This window comes from Sitophilus oryzae, unplaced genomic scaffold (genome assembly GCF_002938485.1).
Source record: "Sitophilus oryzae breed Bouriz unplaced genomic scaffold, Soryzae_2.0 scaffold_172_pilon_pilon, whole genome shotgun sequence".
Lineage (NCBI taxonomy): Eukaryota > Metazoa > Arthropoda > Insecta > Coleoptera > Curculionidae > Sitophilus > Sitophilus oryzae.
Window position 1 is genome coordinate 6,620,981 of NW_022146424.1, and position 14,880 is coordinate 6,635,860.

At 31.8% G+C, this 14,880-nt stretch overlaps 1 protein-coding gene across 1 annotated transcript in view; it reads left to right on the forward strand.

Annotated features, from left to right (window-relative positions):
• The window catches only part of LOC115881542, a 457,389-nt gene extending 452,714 nt beyond the window's left edge, over positions 1–4,675 (forward strand). Inside the window, exons 5-6 of the mRNA XM_030899082.1 lie at positions 732–862; positions 3,801–4,675. Of these exons, the coding sequence (XP_030754942.1) occupies positions 732–862; positions 3,801–4,046 (377 nt within the window). The 3' untranslated portion in view covers positions 4,047–4,675. The remainder of the gene's footprint in view (positions 1–731; positions 863–3,800) is intronic.
• The last annotated feature ends 10,205 nt before the right edge of the window (positions 4,676–14,880 follow it).

A 14,880-nucleotide genomic window follows, 5' to 3' on the forward strand; every position in this document is an offset into this window, starting at 1 on the left:
GTAGTAGTCTATTTTTGGGTGGTAGTAGCAAAATTAAGGTGGAAGTAATATATTTTTGGGTGGTAGTAGCAAAATTAAGGTGGTAGTAGTCTATTTTGGGTGGTAGTAGCAAAATTAAGGTGGTATTAGTTTATTTTTGGGTGGTAGTAGCAAAATTAAGGTGGTAGTAGTTTATTTTTGGGTGGTAGTAGCAAAGTTAAGGTGGTAGTAAAAAGTGGTCAGTAAAATAGGCAACCCCAAATAACTCGGGTATTTTGGAATTATCTGAAAAATGGTAAAGAGAAAATATGTTTCTTTTATCGAGATCTACCAGCTCTGAAAATATTTGCACTTATTTAAGACTCACCCTGTATATTTCCTCCGGCCACACACCCGCTCTACCCGACCGCTGAGCGACCCGAAAGTACAGTGTAATAGACTCTTATATCTTCATTCAGCTTAATGTTCTTCTTAAATTAAACCAAACCTCGAAATTAGTGGAATAAATTAGTGGTTTTAATTAGCATAGACGTTTGTTCCTCTAATTTCAATGTAAGCAGTAACTAGTCAAAATTAGTGTTAGTTATTTTCAATTTGTAGAAAAAGTTAACAAACCTTCAACTTTTTCCACTAATTATACTTCTTTTATTCGAAATTACCTACTCACTCATAGGTACTGTAAAAGTTGATTTACCGAACTTATAACGTAAATATCTACTATTGCAGAGAATACTGTCAATTTTGTGTTGCAGGTGAAACATTTTGCCATACTCTTCACATAATGGATTCAAAAGGAACGAGCGTACTGGTTAATAAGAAGTGCACCACCGAAAAAGAGTGTCAAAGAAATAAAGTGGGATGTGTGGAAATTGACGCCCAAATGGTAATCAAAATTAACAAACTATTAATAGTCTTGTAAAATTGTATTTTTTGGGGGAAAGTTTTGGGGTAGTTCTGATTTATTTTGATTTTTTATGTTGTTTGGGACGCTGAATCCGAATCTGGTGTTTGCTGACAACATTTCGTGATGGAATATTGAAAAAATGCGAAAAAAACGTAAAAAATTGCAATTTTTGCGGTTTTTTGCTTATAACTCAAAAAATGTAATTTTTTCAGAAATAATACTTCTGTACAAAATAAAAGTATACAAAATTTCCTACAAATTCAGTTTTTTATATTTTTTCTTTTATGTGGTTAGATTGTAATTATAGCTCTGTACAGGATTGTTTGTTATTGCAAGATGTTTAACTTGTTCACGGCATTTAAATTTGATAGTTTAAGAATTACCACCTATAATCAATGCTCTCTATACTTTTCTCGTTTAACAAGTGACAGTCAAATTCACCACCCCAAAAAACATGATAAATAGAAAAAATCAGAACTATACAGGGTGCTACAATTTCGGTGTACGAGCATTTGGTATCTCGGTAACCGTAATAGAGAGAAACATGGTTAAATTGGGGCAAAGTTACGCCTTGCGATGATCTCCAAGATGTTATCAAAAAAGTTTCACAACATACAAACTACAACTTTCAAGAATTGCTGAGTTACATATTTGGTAAAAAAACCGATTTTTTTGACAATCAATTTTAATTTTTCCTGTCGTTCCTTTTTCGAAAATCAAAAACTAATTGCACATTCTCATAGCCACTTTATTAGGGCTATCTGATAGTATTTTTAGATCAAAAAACTCTATAATCCCTGATATTTTTTTAAACTTTTTTGACAAATATCCCAAGGCGCAACTTTGCCCCATATTTAACTATCTTCGTATCTTTTACGGTTTGCGAGATACCAATGCTCGTAATTTGTATATCATATACGTGTATGTATCGTATACATCCTGTACTGTTTGACCAGCGGATCTGAAGCTACGGAATTAATGCGAGAAAAAAAAATCGATATTGCCACGTTTATCTATAAAATTGCAAAATTGCCAGACATGAACTATAAATTTCATATATTTTTATTATATATAATGTGTTTAGCATATATTCTGACGTATATTACTAAGGAATTTTAACGTAGTTCATATTGTTCGATATGTTTTATTTAATAACTTATTTCTTTCATTCTGTATAATCTGCTTATTATGAAAGTTGAAGATTTTTCAACGATATCATTGGCAAACCGGCATCGCCGCGCATGGCCGCCTATTCATCGAACATGATTGGCGAGAGTACGTCACAGGATTTGTTACCACGCGTTTGCCATGGCTTTTACGCCTTTCCTATTCGCTTGCTTTATCCCCAACTACACGGTCTCTTCTGAAAAGAGTAGGAATATTGAATACTATTGAAATATCCAGTGGCAGTGTCATTTTTTTGATCATTATTACTTTATTTCATTATTTTATACCGGTTATCCTAAACTTTATTCCTATATTTTTCGTATATTTGATAGTTAAGTTGTGTTTTACTGTTTTGTTATCTTGTTATAATGTTTTTCGTTCGTAGTTTTTAATTATTAATAATATCAAGTTTGATCGTATATTTGTGTTTTAAAATGAATAAATTTGTTAAGGGTAAGACACTACATAGTCAGACAAGAGAAATAATAGCTAATTTATATAGGTAAGTTAATAATAACGTGGATGAAATCTCATTTGGTTTATTTCCTTGTGTTCATAATAGGGTTTGCGATGAAGAAGCTACACAGAGTTCGCTTAAGTTGCCGCTTAAATGTAAACTTGAGCGGATATTTCTTTATACCGGAGTTAGCGTATCGGCTAGAAAAAAAATTCACACAGAAGATAAAAAAAAGGCTGAAAATTAACCCCGATAAAATGATATCCATCTCTAGAAAGAAACGACCACGTGAGACTGCTGTCGAAAAGCTCGACGACTTTTTCGAAGTGGTCAGGAATTTGATAAATAGATTTTATCTCGAATTCAAACTCGTCCCCACAATTAGAAAGCTTTTGCAAAAATTGCAGGAAGAATCGAATTTTCCTTTTGCAGGGAAACGCTTAGGGGGTTATTAAAATCAAATGAATTTTTTTGGCGTAAATATCAAAATAACAGATAAATATTAATGGAGCGGCACATTATATTGCAGAGAGAGATATAAATATATACGCGAAATTCGAAAATATAGCCAAGTATTATCTATTTGGATGAATCATATGGGTAGACAATGACCTAACCTTTAAAAACTGCTGGCGGAGCGATACCATATCTGGTGTAATAGGCAATATTGGATCTACTGGTGAGTAAAATTATGTTTTGTTTGGGCTTCCAAAGTTAACTATTTTCAAGATTTTTTTGCTGGAAATAGTTATATCTAAAATTATGTATTATAAAAAAAAATATAGTTAGTACAGATATATAAATAAATATACCTCAAGACTCAGTTTTGATCATCTGCTGATGGCAGACATGGTTAGCGAAACGTGCGTCCAGTGTAAAATTAAAAGTGTTTTGGTGTATTGTACTGATTTAGTGTTTTATTTTGCTGTGTAACACCAAAGGTTCCAACCCTCAGCTGTAATTATTTCTTCTATTATATTAACAACACAATAATAAAATGATTCAAAATATTTAAGGGAGCTTTAATAAAAGCTTTTAGTGTTTATCTGCTAACTCAACAGTAACGATTCAAACAGCATAAAGTTTTTTGAAAAAAATTATTAATCTGAGTATTATATTTATGATACACATTATTTTCATATAACACCGTACGCCCATGCCTATTTTATGAATGAAATTGGGCGTGTTTTGTTTACAACTGCGTTCCCCTGCCGATACCCCGTAGCTACAGATCCGTTGGTCACACTATATAGACTATAAGTAAAATATCGACACCTCTAATTCTTATCCTAGATGTGCATTTCCTGTTGCGACCAGAACTACTGCAACGTCAACGTGCCAACCAACAGTTCGACGGCGAATTTCGACGACAAGATCACGAAAATGCGCATGCTCGCCAAAAACCTGTTCCGTGGCCAGGAGAAAGCGCTGACCACGTCCGTGAAACAGGTGAACGGGGCGTGGCCAAGCGGACAATATACTGTGGGCGTGGCCTGGCTCACGTGGTGCGTCTCGTGTCTTGTGATAGGTTGTCGTTAGGGGCGGGGTATAATAAGGGCGTGTTATATAGGAAATCATTTGTATATTAATACTTAAGCTTCAACCGACATTATTTTTATTTATCTTATCTATAACAGATTTTATCGTAACATATGATAAAATAGATCTATAGTAATAAGTGTAAAACGCAAAGTAAGCTAATGTATATATGTTTTTTTAAGACCTGTACTTTTATTTTTAAATTTTGTAGTAAAAACTATGTCAAAATTGGCTATTTCCAAACAATTGGGCGTGGTCAAGTGGTTTATTAATTGTTATAGGTTGTGGTTAAGGGCACTTACAGCTCCAACCATTATTGTTTATACTTATCAATGTTATATTTTATTGTAACTTATGATAAAATAAGCTTCATTCAGAACCTCGAAATTAGTGGAATAAATTAGTGGTTTCAATTAGCGTAGAAGTTTGTTCCTCTAATATCAATGTAAGTATTCACAACGTCAAAACTAGAAATAGTAATCTTCAATTAGTGGAAAAAGTTAACAAACTTTTAACTTTTCCACTAATTATACTTCAAAATTTGCAAGGAATGTCATTTTCGCATTTGATTATCAACCGTCAAGAGAAATGGTGATTAGAAATCAAAAGTTTATTATTTTATAAGATAAATATTAGGGTTTCTCTGTGGATACGACTGACTACCGCAAGCTGTTGCTAGGATAATCTATTAATTTTAATTGTGTTTTTTAGACATTGTGAATGATCGTAAAGTAAAAAGTATAAGTGTAATTGAAAATTGAAACCACTAATTTATTCCACTAATTGCAAGGTTCTGAATGAAGCTATAACTCTATAATAAATGTAAAATGAAAGAAAATCTAATATATGCCAAATGTGTTTTTATTATTTACTGTATTTTATTAAGCCATTGTTAATATTTTATATTACAGAATTAAATGTATAATTTATATTTCGAGTTAGATAACAACAATAGTTACAATGTTTAGTTTTTTTGCTTAGTAATAATATTATTCAGGGTGACTGATAAGTGCAAATGTTTTTAGCGGAAACACGATTATGAGGTGTTTTTTGCGAAATTTTTATTGGAAATTTACTTAATTTTTGATTAAAAAACATAATTTCTTGATAATATGGCAACCATAGGAAGTAGATTAAGTTTACAACCCAGAAAAGATCCAGTGGTTCTCAAAATAGAAGCAAAAAATATATATTTTTTAAAATTTTCACTAGTAATACCACTAGAGGTCAAATCATTTCCGGAAATTTTTTCGAGCTCATGAATATTTTGAAAATTATCCCGAGTCGAAGACGAGGGATAATTTTCTAAAAATATTAATGAGCGAGAAAAAATGTCCGGATTTAATTTGTCCTCGTGTGGTATTCGGTAAGAAAATTCCACACCAAATTGTGTTTGAAAATCAAATAATTAAAATGTATTTTTCGATTTTTGGTCGAATTGATTATTTAGTTACTATGACAACTAAGTGACACCCAAACCTAAAAACTATTTCAGTTTTGCAGATGTCAAGCGGCACGGCTTAAAAAATGTTTTGCTTCGGTCATGAAAGCAAAGAAAATATTCACCAGGAGATTAAGCAGTTGACACCCGCGAATACTAGGAAATCGAAGTCAAGCGTATGGAAGCAGTTTAAAAACTTTCATCTCAGCTTTGTAATTGAAATGTATCAAAATTATCATGTAAACAAATAAAAACCAGACTCTCAAAAAGATATTCTGTCATTATAAACGTCAAAAAAGTTCCAGTATAATTCGCTGCTGGGTGCCCACAAGGAAAAAATTTTCACTAAAATTTATCCGTTGCCATGGTGATTTGTCAAAAAAACACGTTTTGATTGGTTAAAAATTACAGGTGTGGAATTTTCAAAGTAAAATACCTTGGTTATTTTGAACTTGTTTGAAAAATGGTAAAGAGAAAATATGTTTTTTATCGATATCTATCAGCCCTGAAAATATTTGCATTTGTTTAAGACTCACCCTGTATATAGTCGCTAATTTCAGTACTTAGGGCATGAGTGGGCCAAAACATTTTTATCTCTCTGAATGCATATTTTCTTAACAATATCCATCAACAATCATCAACAGATAATAACATTATATCCAGATGCATTTGTTATTATAGGGGTGTATTCTGATATGAGCTACCATTTCTTTTGAACTGATACCATTGGAATTTTACTGGATCTGGATTATATACTTACTTGATCGTACAGTATAGCCTTTAAAGGTCATTGCTGATTTGACAGACTGAAATTAAAAAAGTTAATGCACGGATCATTAGAAAAACATCACAGGCCAAAGACATGTCGAAAAGTTGAGGTGGTGTAAGTGGAGATTTCTATAATGAAAGATGATGCTGATTAAGAAATGTATGATTCTATGATGAAGAGGTACCTAACCAATTTGGAGAGAGATGGAAGAAGACTGTTATCTGGAAATCAAAAATTGTTTTAAAGAATGGATATGGAGTGTTCAAAAGCGCCATCCTAACAAGAAGTAATGTGTAGAAACAATCGTAGCTGGTTGACTGAATATATATTCATTTTCGCTTTTCCATATGGATTTCCTAATTTTACTTGTTAACGATGACATTGTGATAAGCAAGACGTGTATTCAGAATAATAAATATAAAGATGTTTTGGTCTGATGTGACAAAAGCGCAGCTTATTCAATATCCAGATCTGTGCATATATTTTTGAAAATTCTTCCTTTTTACTGCTGGATCCTCACATATTCTTTACATATTATGTATGTATTAAACAGAAATATCAATGCGTATAAAGGTACATTCAGGCTGAGAGCGTCGAGCGTCCCGTCGCGTTTGCGTCGCGTCCGACCCATTGAACTCGAACACCGACGCTCAGCGGACGCTAGCGCAACGCCAAACGCGACGCTGTCTGCCTGAACAGTCTAATTTAAGTTAAGTGAAGAAGAAGAAAAAGAAATGTAGCTTTCAAGCCGCACCAGCATCAAAGATTATTTAGCGGCGTATCACCTGCTATTTTAGTTCGGTACAATATTTGACATTTTACTAAACAACACGTTTATAGACAGATTGTATATGTTACAGACATTGATTTTGTAAAAATAAAAAGTAAATTTTACAGACAACATAGAATAAAACAATAAAACGTAAAAATACGTACAATTAAATTAGTAATTGGTTGCTTTTAAGCCAAAATGTAGCTTTTAGATACCTATATTTTAGATATATATTCCGATTTTTTACAGAAAATCAAAAAGTTTTGGTTGCTCACTTGTAGAAAAAATAACTGACATGTCTGACGAAAGATTGCAGGCCTCTCTTAGGTTAACTGACTACAGTAAATTGTATAGACAACATAGAATAAAACAATAAAACGTAAAAATATGTACAATTGAATTAGTAATTGGTTGCTTTTAAGCCAAAATGTAGCTTTTAGATACCTATATTTTAGATATATATTCCGATCTTTCCAGAAAATCAAAAAGTTTTGGTTGCTCACTTGTAGAAAAAATAACTGACATGTCTGACGAAAGATTGCAGGCCTCTCTTAGGTTAATTAACTGACTACATTAAGGAATCTTAAGGATATGTTTGACAGTTAAAGGATCACTACATTTATCACATAGAGGCGGTGGTCGGCCCTTAAGTTGCGACGACCATAACTCGATGTGGAGAAACCACAGAAGAATGTCTTTTTGACATTCCAGAGTTTGTTAGGTTCCTCCAGAAGATCCCACTCCAGTTGAACCAGGGATTTGCACAGTCGGACGATTTTTGTGAGCAGACAACCCGTGGATAAGTTAAGTGAATTGACTCCATTTCGACACGCGGACGCGATGCAAACGCGACGCGACGCTCGACGCTCGACGCTCTCATCCTGAATGTACCTTAATTGGTAAAAAGCAGAGATTGCATAATTTTTTCCGTTTCAGAGTAAGCCTGAGCCCTAAACTGGGTATTGAATAGGCTGTGTCTAAAGTACCCAATTATTGCAGATTTAGAATTCTTATTTTGTATGTGTATGTGTTGTTTATAATTTCCTAAATAATTTAATTAACTATTTTTTATAATAAATAAAAATTCCTTGACTGATTAAAGCAACAATTTAAATGTGTGCTCTAGAATAAATCAAAATTTAAGTCAAGTAACTTCTTAAGCTTATGAATACTTATAACTATGAATTTAAGTGAATTTTTGTAAACGAAACATACAATCGAATACTTCAAAACATGAACAAATTAGATGCCAACAAGTTAATGGAATATAATAATATCGAAGATTAAATAAATATCGAAGATTATAAAACTGATAGATAAATTACCTATATGTTGGACGATTTATTACAAAATGGTTATTAATTTAATTATTTGATAATGTACAGTAAAAAACGACAAAAAATGAATGAATTCATGTCAATGTCAAAAAATGTATTTAGAATTATCTGACTATAAAAAGATGACTACAACAGAGCTGTCATTTTATACTTATTTGCTGTTTAATTGAACCAAATCAAACAATTTCAAACGTTCCATATAATATAAAAAGATTTAAAAGTAATACCTTGTAAGTAAGTGTACAGAAAAGTCCACAGACTTCGAGACATAGGAAAATCAAGTCCATTTAGCGTGTGTCCAAATTTTGACAAGTTTTCAAAAATGACAGTTTTGTTTAGATTGACGTTTAATTTCATCTGACCTCTCGGTGAATGATTTCTTTTTATGGGGGTACAAAAAATCTAAAATTTACGGCCATAAAGAAATTCAAAACTTGTACAAGTTAAGGCAGAAAATTAATTTTTTTAGTTAATGCCTTTGACACTGTTACCTCTGATATGTTATCCAATGTGGAAGAGGGGATTTTATGATCGTTTGGGTTATTGTTTAATGCAGGAGGGAGGTATTTTTGAACAATTTTTGTAATATTTTAAATTTCATTATCCTGTTTTTTTATCGTTTACCCATTACCTACCTTGACGAACATGGGAAAACAAAGGGCCTTTTCAGAACCACAAATATTTTGATTGAGAAATTTTGTGACTTATTTTCTTTGGATTAAAAAAACAAAAGTTGTTAATATAATACCAATTTAAAAGTGTTTTAATAGCTTTAATACACACTATGATATAAAATTTATTATTATAATAATGTACATTATTAATACTATTATTCATTTGAAATGGCATTAAGGCCCAATTGCACCAATGATTTAAATTTTTCTTAAAGATAAGTAGAGCTTAGAGTGAGCTATATTTATATTTACTTTAATATTCACCTTAAATGAGGGAATTTGACTGATACAATTTTTGAATTTGAATTGTTTTTAATGATACTAACAATTTTAGTCATATTTTTAATAAAATTTATTTAATATTAATAGAAATCCAAGAGATATGAAACCTCTTTTAGCGATTTATAACATTCTCAACTGAATTACAGGTGCCCTTATTTTCTATGAAAACCACACAGCTTTTTTCATAGTCGCTGCAGTTGCTATAGCTATAAAAACATAAGTAAATGAATAGGTAACTAATTTTTTAAGGTGTGAAAATTGCGACACACGCTAAATGGACTTGATTTTTCCTATGTCTCGAAGTCTGTGGACCTTTCTGTATATCGAGAAACTATCGTTACGCTCGTTGAATTTGACACTTTATGTCTGGTTAATAATATATTTTCGTACTTTTGTGCTTAGGCGTAAAATTGTCTTTACTTACAACCACAATATGTAATACTGACATTACTGACTTTTAAGAAATTTGACAGTGTCAAGTTATCTACACTTCTTCCCTCTTCCATTTCCCTCACTCCACCTCACTCGGTTTTTAAAAAATCTCTCATTTTCAATATCTTTTCGTAACTGTATAAATTCAAAATAAAAACACTAAATCACCACAATACACCAAAACACTTTTACTTTTACACTGGACGCGCGTTTCGCTAACCATGTTAGCATCATCAGCAGATGATTATAAACTAAAGTACAATCTACAAGTTGAGCGTTTATATACTCGCTCAGTGGGCACCGAGTGGGCGTGGCAAAATCTAGCCAACCGAGTCAGAGCCAACTGAGCGTAACAGTTAGATTTCCGCCACTAGAGTAGTAGGAACAAAGAACTTGAAGGAATTGGACCGTTGACTCTGTTCATACTATCTTTACATTTATTAATTCTGATGCTTTCATATGCATCTAATTGCTGCATCTAATTAATGCATCTAATCTGTAATTTGAGACTTGTTTAATTAATTTTAAATTATTAAGATCTATACAATGTTCATTATCAACAATATGTTCGGCAACGCAAGATTTATCCGGTCTACCATATCTTATCTGAGCTAAATGTTCTTTAAATCTAGTTAATATTGATCTTCTAGTTTGCCCAACATATTTCTGATTACAATCTTTTTGACACACATTCAGACACTATAGATAATTTTATTTCTAAGTTAAATAATCGTTTTCCTTCCATTAAATTTACGCATGAAATTGAGAACAACGACAGATTACCATTTCTAGATGTATTAGTTATTAGAAATACTAATAATTGCCTGGAATTTGATATCTATAGGAAAAATACGACCACGCGCAGATATATTCCTAATGAATCACATCATAGTGTTGAACATAAAATGGCTAGTTTAAATTTCTTAGTTTACAGATTACTTAGTTTCCCACTTTCCAACGAAAGATATGAAATAGAAAGAGATTACATTAGGAATGTAGCTGAGTGTAATGGATATTCTCCTTCACTAGTTGATAAATTAATTGGAAAACGTAGGTATAGGTTAATGATTTCTGAAAATTCGACTTTTCAAGTGGAGAAAGATACGTCTAAATATTTTTCGATACCGTTTGATAGAGAGTTATCCCGTGGTCTAAAAGGAATTTTTAAGAATGTCAATTATAAGCTTGTGTATAGTGCTAATAATAAATTACAACAATTATTAGGTAATCCAAAAGATAAAACACCTCCACTGGAAAGGTCGGGTATTTATGAAATTTCTTGTAAAGATTGTAATCAGAAATATGTTGGGCAAACTAGAAGATCAATATTAACTAGATTTAAAGAACATTTAGCTCAGATAAGATATGGTAGACCGGATAAATCTTGCGTTGCCGAACATATTGTTGATAATGAACATTGTATAGATCTTAATAATTTAAAATTAATTAAACAAGTCTCAAATTACAGATTAGATGCATTAATTAGATGCAGCAATTAGATGCATATGAAAGCATCAGAATTAATAAATGTAAAGATAGTATGAACAGAGTCAACGGTCCAATTCCTTCAAGTTCTTTGTTCCTACTACTCTAGTGGCGGAAATCTAACTGTTACGCTCAGTTGGCTCTGACTCGGTTGGCTAGATTTTGCCACGCCCACTCGGTGCCCACTGAGCGAGTATATAAACGCTCAACTTGTAGATTGTACTTTAGTTTATAATCATCTGCTGATGATGCTAACATGGTTAGCGAAACGCGCGTCCAGTGTAAAAGTAAAAGTGTTTTGGTGTATTGTGGTGATTTAGTGTTTTTATTTTGCTGTGTAACACCAAAGGTTCCAACCCTCAACTGTAATAATGTATAAATTCTTTCACAATTTCTATCCAACTTGTGTTAGTTATCATAAATGATCTGCTCTTATAAGTTTTTATATCGAGAATTTCTATGCCAATTTTGTTTTCTAAAATATCAATATGCGTGGTTTTCATCTTCAGTAGCTCATCACTGCGACATGCCCCAGACACGCCTCCTATAAGCGCAACCTAAAACAATGAAAAGAAAGATTTAAAAACAGAAAAAGAAAACATTTAAAAAAAGCCTTACTTTAATAGGAAGGAATTCTTGAGGTGCTTTCGTGAGAAAATCCTCCAATTTTTGCCTGATAAAAATCCTAGACTTCTTTGGCTTAAAACCTACATTCTGGCGATTTAAAAAAGCGACGAGTTTGTGATGTTTTGATATGTCAGTCTTTTCCCTTAATTCTAGCATTGTCCGTATCATGCTGTACGTAGCCCACAGAGTAGATGGCTTTTTCTGCCTTGCTATGTCGCTAAAATATGCTATCAAGACTGTCTCCGAAGCAATATTCTTAGCATTTCTTTCGGCACACCATTTTTCGTATACTTTCAATGCTATTTCATATCGCGCGGTCCCCTACTTTTCTTTGGAAGTCAACTGGCTTCTGCTCTTTTTGCAGCTTCTGTAAGTTCTGGTGGAGTACCAATATTAAAGTAGTCTTCATTATCAGAACTTTCCGACAACATTCTGGCTTTCTATGTTATATAAATTCGAAAAAGCGAACGAGAAATTCAAAACTGTCTCTTAGTTGTTTGTTTTGCTGTTGAAGGTTTGCGCTATAACAACCACTGGTACCGGTAACTATAGATATGGAAATGCCAAAACAGAAAACGACAAATTTTCGCATACCGTGAAATGGGGTGACTTTGCCAAATTCCGTCCGAAAATATGTTAGACGTAACCGTAGCCACTACTTGAAAAGAACGCGTTATGTGTTATCGGTAAATTATGGGTGGAGGCGTCCCACGTCTCGGAACGTCGCTAAACGCTTGCCGTCAGTTGCGATGTAGCATTTACTGTGATGCTAGTGAAGCCAAATCTGTTTTTAAAGCCTATTTTGTGCGTTTCAAACTTCGACGTGGCTGCAATAGTTAACCACGCTGTATTGAGGTAAGTATTATGCAGAAGTTCGTTATAATATTGAGGGTGATGAAGTATATTTTACGTAATTATGCTTTTAAATGGGGTGGCTTTGGCCTATCAATAAGAATAAGGAGGAGGGCAAAGACACCCCATATAAGCAACTAACTTTGCCCATCCAGTTTTTTACTTTTTTTATATATACAGGGTGTTTCAAAACAAATGCGAAAAACTTCAGGGGGTGATTCCTTGTTAAAAATAAAGGGTAGTTTGCTTTATAAACGTTGGGTCAAAAGTCAATCATTAGGGAGATATCGCAGTACATAGATGGCGGAAAAACAATGTTTTTATTTTTTATATTGAAAACGAAAAGAGATAGACTAATGAAATTTTATGGAAGCATTACTGTTATGAAAACACACTTTCTGGTAAATTTTTCACTTTTTTAAAATGAGTGGAAGGGGTTGAAATAAACTACCCCTATCATTCTTGTTAACGAAATTTAAACAAAAATCGTATCAAACACATGCAAAAAAGTTAATTTGGATAGTTCAATTTATTTAGCAACTTTTTTATCTCTTGTGTTTTTTTGATAAAAGTCACCGATTTGAAATTAAAAAATAAAATGTAAAGCATTACCATGTCAGGACAAAAAACATTTTTAGATAAAGAATCTAGTAGGTTAGGTTAGGTCAGGTTGTCACTTTTTAGGATGTTTCTAATATTATTTTATTTGACATTACTCTACTGCAATACGTTATTATCTTACGATCAATTAATTATTCCGAAGCCTTTTTTATTTATCTAAAAATGTTTTCTGCCCTGACATGTAATGCTTTACATTTTATTTTTTAATTTCAAATCGGTGACTTTTATCAAAAAAACACAAGAGATAAAAAAGTTTCTAAATAAACTAAACTATCCAAATTAATTTTCTTGCATGTGTTTGATAATATTTTTCTTTAAATTTCGTTAACAAGAATGATAGGGGTAGTTTATTTCAACCCCTTTCACTCATTTTAAAAAAGTAAAAAAATTAACAGAAAGTGTGTTTTCATAACAGTAATGCTTCCATAAAATTTCATTAGTTTATCGTTTTTCGTTTTCAAGATAAAAATTAAAAACATTATTTTTCCGCCATCTTTGTACCGCGATATCTCCCTAATGGTTGACTTTTGACCCAACGTTTATAAAGCAAACTACCCTTTATTTTTAACAAGGAATCACCCCTGAAGTTTTTCGCATTTGTTTTGAAACACCCTGTATATATATATATTTGTTTAATAAACAAAAAAGCGTATTATTGTTGTGTTGTCCTTATTACCACTTATAGCATAGACCATGCGCATTTGAGAAAATACAACAATTTTTGAAATAAACACGATTTAAAATTCAGAATTGGGCAAAGTCACCCCACTTCACGGTATTTATTTTTTTCAAAATAAAATACTGTCTCTATTTTTTACTTAATGATGTGGTTGTAAATAAAATATTATACAAACCTCGGAGTAAAGTTTTCATTATTGCCTCGAGATTTAGTTAATCTCTCAACAGTAAAAGAGACATAAAAAAAATTACGTCGCAAAAATTAATACTTTTGTGACGTTTGAAAAAAAAATTTTATGAACAGTACAAATGTTTTTAAAAAAGTTTTAATGTTTTTTTTCGTTTTATCTCAACTCCACTTTTAAGAAATGTTTAGAGACACTTAGTAAAATGTTAAATTATGTATTGAATGTATTTTATTTGTAGAAATATTTATTATTGTTGAGCTATTATAAACTTTATATGTATTAACGATTGTATATCGTAGGGAATTTATTGAATACTATTATGATTTGATTAGTTAATCACAAAACTGTTTCACAAAACCATATATTATGATAACTGTTCATTGAATCCACCAAATCGGATCATAATAGTCGGAACTTGCGTGCATATTTTCTGCGTTATATTTTATATTAAAATCTTCTATAACAAAATATATTTTCTATTTCCAATTTTTTAATCAAAGTCATGTTTTTGTAAGGCTGGACTAGTTTTTAATCAAAAGATACCGAATATAATTATATATGCCAATGTAGATATATTTACATTAAACTTATTAGCTGTTTTATATTATTGATTTAAACGAATGTTTATAGCAGATAACACTGATTTTTTAAACTAAAAATACAGGAATTCGTATTT